Source organism: Orycteropus afer, unplaced genomic scaffold (genome assembly GCF_000298275.1).
Source record: "Orycteropus afer afer isolate SDZICR_OR568_19922 unplaced genomic scaffold, OryAfe1.0 scaffold00135, whole genome shotgun sequence".
Classification (NCBI taxonomy): Eukaryota; Metazoa; Chordata; class Mammalia; order Tubulidentata; family Orycteropodidae; genus Orycteropus; species Orycteropus afer.
Window position 1 is genome coordinate 5,905,556 of NW_006921722.1, and position 6,215 is coordinate 5,911,770.

At 42.2% G+C, this 6,215-nt stretch overlaps 1 protein-coding gene across 1 annotated transcript; it reads left to right on the plus strand.

Moving 5' to 3' along the window:
- Positions 1-519: 519 nt before the first annotated feature.
- LOC103200735 (mas-related G-protein coupled receptor member H-like) lies at positions 520-1,491 on the plus strand. Its single transcript, XM_007945288.1, has one exon. The coding sequence runs from the start codon at positions 520-522 to the stop codon at positions 1,489-1,491; it is 972 nt and encodes a 323-aa protein (XP_007943479.1).
- The last annotated feature ends 4,724 nt before the right edge of the window (positions 1,492-6,215 follow it).

The following is a 6,215-nucleotide window of genomic DNA, read 5'->3' on the forward strand; positions in this document are numbered from 1 at the left end:
GACAAAAATTATCAATAAATTTCTAAACGCACTATAATTACTTTCTTTATTTCTTTTGTGCATTGAGTTTTGCTCATCAGTACATTTTTAAATAAGTACTTTTTTTTTTTCTGTCCCAGTTCCAGATTCGGCCACCTCGTTCTGATAAGAGCCCTAGGAAACATCTTTCAGGCAGCCAGGAGAGACACTGGGCATCCAGTGGGTTTTCCTACTAGGCCAAAGAGGAAGAGGGATCCTCGTCTGAGGCAATAACTGCTGGCTGTTCAGTAAGGGAATATGGAGACCTCAATGGATTCTGCCAGGATGGAGAAATGATAGAAGGGGAGAAAGAGGGACAAAATGGAAAGGCAAAACACAAGACCCTCTCTGCTCTCGCATCCTCCCTCCCACGCCACTATATGGAGGATGATCCCTAATAACACTTAATGCCCCATGAGATGTGGCGCAAATGACACCCATAAGCTCCATCTTCCATTTCTGACAACAGGTATAAAGAAGAAGGCTGGTGATTTCCCAAGAATGGAGCTATTGACAATGACCTTGAATCCTCTGGGATCCACACCCTACACCAGAAATCAGTCCTTGGATCAAGCAACATGGTCATCAGAGCAAGCAACCCAGACCCCTTTGGATTTAGAAGGAGTCGCCAGTCACGTCTACGTTTCCCTGCTCATTTGCATTCTGGGCGTATCTGGCAATGGACTTGTGATATCATTTCTTGTGTTCCACATCAAGAGGAAGCCTTTCACTGTCTACACTCTTCACCTCGCCACTGCCGACTTCATGGTCCTCTTCTGCACATCTGTCTTGCACTTGATGAGCATAATTTACAATCACCCTGAAAATGGTATCCAATTGAACTACATCATCTTCCTGGTGATCTTCGGCTACAACACAGGTCTCCACCTCCTCACGGCCATCAGCGTGGAGCGGTGCCTTTCGGTGCTCTATCCCATCTGGTACCAGTGTCGACGCCCAAAGCACCAATCTGCTGTGGCCTGCACCCTCCTGTGGGCGCTTTCTTTCCTTGTGTCTGGGTTAGAGAACTTCTTCTGCATTCTGCAAGAGAAGCCTAAATTCCCAGAATGTCGATACGTGTACATATTTTCATGTGTCTTGACCTTCTTTGTCTTTGTTCCTCTCATGGTCTTCTCCAGTCTGATCCTCTTCATCAAAGTTGGCTGTAACCAGAAGTCACGTCGACGAGCCAGGCTCTATATCATCATCACAGCCACCGTGGTGTTGTTTCTTCTCTTTGCCATGCCCACGAAGGTCCTGCTCATTCTGGCTTACTATGGCCTTGATGAGTCTGTGTGGAATTTCTTCCCCCATTTGAATATGTTGTCCACTATCAACTGCAGTGTCAACCCAATTGTCTATTTTGTGGTAGGAAGTATTAGAAGAAAGAAAAGCAGAAAGTCCCTAAAAGAAGCATTGCAAAGGATCTTTGAGGAAAAATCCATGCCAGGATTGGGTGGGAATTCTTCATAATCCTTCCCAACACCAACGTCCTTCAACTAGGTCATCTAGAGAGAAGAGCATTTGCAGTTTCATGTGGGTTGGGAAACTACTTCTCTAATTTCCAACCTGGTAACTCAACTAAGATTATAAAGAAAGTCCTTAAACCCTCCTGGGAATCAATAAGTAATAATGACGCCATTCATTACCGACATCACACACTTTACCATTGTTGACTTGGTGGTTGCTACCATTTTTGAGCACTTACTCTGGTCCAGGTACCATCTGTGTTACGTACATTGTCTCATTCCATCTTCTTTACAACTTTATGAGATTATATTACAATCCCACTTTTACAGATGAAGAACTGATGCTTAGAGAAGTTAAGTGATTTCATAAGGTTATGGACGTGGCAGGGCCAAAATGGGACTCAAGGAGTCTTACTCCAAAAACCACATTTGCAACTAAAACACCCAGGACAGTCTTTCAAAGGTCATGTTTTGAAGTAGAAGGAGCTCTGGTGGTGCAGTGGTTAAAGCATATGGGCTGCGAACCAAAGGCTGGCACTTCAAACCACAAACTGCTCCATAGGAGAAAGATGAGACAATCTACTTCTGTAAAAATTTACGGTTGTGGAAACCCAATGGGGTTTGCTATGAGTTGGAACTGACTCCATGGCAGTGGGTTTTATTTTGGTTTTGTTTGGAGTGCATATATTCTCATACATAAATTGTAACACACTGAAGACTACTTTCTTTGCAAAATGTGTAAAAATACATATATTTTTCCAGAGTATTTTACCAAATAGCTGTTACACAATCTTTCCAAGCCTACCATCCATCATTCCTCAATTCATTCCAAAGTAGCTAATTTTGACTGCAGCCAATTCTTTCTGGAATGAGGTGTTTTCTTTTTTTATTAAAATAAAAACATTTTGCTATAGTCCCAAGACACCACTGATGGACTTCACTATTTTAAGCCAACTAAGTCTAGGGCCTCTCCAGGACTATTTATAAATTCTGCTCATCCATCCATTTCTTACCGGGTAATCTCGTGATCCAAGCTGATTGTCACATAATGAATTCTTGTTAAATTGAATTGCACTCAACTAGGAATTTTACTCAATTTGCTATGATTTGGTGGTGTTTGGACAGAGCTAATAAAAGATAAGAATGTGCTTAATACATAAATTAGAAAATGTATTTTTAATAAATATGATGATTAATATCCTATAGTATAGGTAGTACTCAATGAAATTGAGAAGAAAAACAGTGAGACATCATCAAACAAATGGTTAAAGAACATAGTAAATAATTTATAGGTACATACACATCTCACACAAAGACAAGCACACACAAATACAAATGGCCAATAAACATGCAAAATGTTCAAACTCACTAGTAATTAAAAATGTAAATTAAAATAACACTTGGCATTATAAACTTGCTCTTTGACAGTATATATTTGGCTTGTCCTCAGAAGCATGGTAAGAAGTGGTTATAGTCTACTTCTTACTGTATTTGTTAAAGACATAGAGTTGAGGATATTATCCACTACATCACATAATGTCCTCTTTACAAAACTTCAACATCAGGAAGAGGTACCTTCTCTTGAGTAAGTGTTCTTTAGAAATTTGTGTGGATAATATTAGTCTTATTACTAAGCATGTTTATCTTTTTGCTTTGACTGCCAGGGAGCTCAGAAACAAATTTATGATCTACCTTAAACAACTCTATAGAACCCTGTACTAGGCACCTGGGCTCGCTGACCCTGCTTTTATTTTCTCATGACACTCATCCTTCCCCCGAGTCTTCCTTTATTGATATTTTCCTTTACTATTCACTCTGCCTTGGTACCACTTTAATGTTGTTGTTGTTAGGCAACAATGAACGCAACGCCATTCCTCTTCAATTTATCATTCCAAGCATAGAATATCATATGATTGTCTGATTCAAAAAGGTCAAAAACAATCCATTTCAGCTCACTAATGCCTAGATATCAATCTTTATGCATTCCATTTCATTTTTGACAACTTCCAATTTTCCTACATTCATACTTCATACGTTCCACATTCCAGTTATTAATGGATTGTGCCACTGTCTCTTCCCATTTTGAGTCATGCCCCATCAGCAAATGGAGGTCCCGAAAGCTTGGCTTCATCCACTTCACTAAGGTCAGCTCTACTCTGAGGAGGCAGCTCTTCCCCAGTCGTATTTTGAGTACCTTCCGACCTGAGGGGCTCATCTTCCGGCACTATGTCAGACAATGTTTCAGGGCTGTTCATCAAGTTTTACAGTAACATATCAGACTATTTCAATGCTATCCATCATGCTTTAATCGTAGGAGAGGGTATAAATAAAACATTGGAGGTTGAGACAGCGTTTTCTTAGAAAACTTCTGAACTTTCCCCAGCATGTGAACCAAACATGATCAAAACCTCAAAGCTGCACAGCTCAAGGTGTGTCTGAGAAGATTTTGATGTTGAAGATTTTCAGAGCAGAAGCTAGCCATTGCTCACCACAACCATAGAAAAATCCAAACAATGTCACCACGAAAAGGTAGAATTTAAGAATCTAACTTCCACACAGGCCCACTAGTATCAATAGGTTGCGAAATGAACCTTTAGGTCAATAAACGAGTTCACTTGCTATATGTACTTACTGGGAGTAGACTAATTATATTTGGGTAAATGTCTGCCATAATAGAATCATTTTGGCTTTCATTAAGTAATTTTAAACTAAAATGTTCTTCCTGACAGTATTTAGATTGTAGTCAACTGTCTATTAAATGCACTCGTTGTTATTGTTAACCGAGTAGCACCCCGCCAGACACTCATGGAGACCCCACGCACAACAGAACGAAACGCTGCCCAGCCCTGTAATCACTGCACACGGAGCCACTGCGACCCACAGGGTTTTCACTGGCTGATATATGGGCCATACTAGGCCTGACTTCCGAGCAGATCCTAGTCTAGAAGTTCCACCAAAACCTGTTCAGTGTGATAGCAACACGCAAGCCTCCACGAGGAGTACCGGCTGTGACTCAAACCTGGGTCCCCCACATGAAAGGCAGGACTCTGCCAATGAACCACAGCTGCCCTTCTGATAATACTGATATGGGGGGATACTTACCTTTCCATTCTCGGTGCCCTTTTGTTCGGTCCCAGCATCCCCAAACCCTTCTTGCCTCTTCTGGTCATAGCAAGTAATGAGGACCTATATTCCCCTCTCTGCCTTTGACAACCACAGCTTGGACATGGACTGACAAATATCCATCAACCACTCCCAACCAGGACTTTCATTCATCCATTAAAAAAATGTCTGCTGAACACCTGCTTATGGCAGGCACTGTGCTAGATACTGAGGACAAAATACAAAATAGAGACAAAGTCCCTACCATCAAGGAGCTGACATTCTAGTGTGGAGACCAGCAATAGAAATTAAGTGTATGTAAGGCACCAATAAACATAGAGCGGAGTGAAGGGATGAAGAGAGAAGGCTGTTATTTTGGAAACAGTGGTCAGAGAAAGCCTCTCTGTACAAGTGACAGTTGAGCAAAGAACTGACCAACATGAGGAAGAAAGTCATGTGACTTTGAGTCTAGAGAAAGTAAAGCAAAGCTATTTAGAAGTTATTCATGCCAACTGTAACCGAGTCAAAGGGACAGTGGTACAGATGCCAACTTGGAGTGGTTCTTGCTAGTCTATGATGGGACCATATGGGCATCAATAATGATGCCAGTGATGACTACAATGAAATGAGACACGTCTGTATCAGTGAAGGTTCAGTCAGAAAAACAGAGCTGCCAAAGGCCTAATGGGGATAAGAAGAGCGAGGTGTGAAAGACAGGAGTCAGAGAATCTGAGATGTCACTAACCATAATAACCTGGTGCAGATGGGCTTAAAGGGAAATCCCAGAAGCTGTACATGTCTTGTCCCTGAGGTGACAGCAGAGATTGGAAGCCTGTGGAGGGATATGAAGGAGTTGCTGTCTTTGTGGAAACTGCAACCAAGTACTTGATGCTTGGTCTGGGGCCACTTGATGATTGGTTGTCAGGGCCAGAAGCTGGGACGACAAGTGAAATCTGGAGCCTGACAGGCACCTATGTGTCTGCTATTATTTTGACCACAGAACCTTTTCAGAATGAAGGTGTCTTCTTCCCTCCCGTCTTCCAAATCTCCTGCAAGTTCTTCTCTTGGCCAACTTCAACCCAAAATCATATAGGGAAGGAGATTCTGGGAAATATAATTTCTAGACCTAAATACTTCACACGGAGCTCTGGTAGCATAGTGGCTAAGTCACTTGCCTGCTAACCAGACGGCTGGCGGTTCAAACCCACCAGCCACTCCTCGGAAGGAAGGTTGGGCAATCCTACTTCCGTAGTGACACTGCCTCGGAAACCCAAGGAGGGGTCGCTATGAGTCGGGGCCGACTCGACGGCACACAACAACAAATACTTCACACAATCCAGCACAGTCTACACCTTTGTCACCTCACCATCCGTACCCACAGGTCTCAGTCGTCTTCAACCTGAATCAGATAGAATTAAGCCCAAACTCCTGTATATCTACTTACCTACCTTTTAGACCACAGAGCATTTTGTCAAGTAATTCCAGTTCTAGGACCCTTCTCCCAAGAGAGTATTTCCCTTTCTCCAGTGCTCATTCATTTTGTGCAGTGCCCATGTGTCAATGGCAGCATTTCCCATCTGCATTACTGACCTACAGAGAACTGCCATTACAAACCTTCTCAAAGAT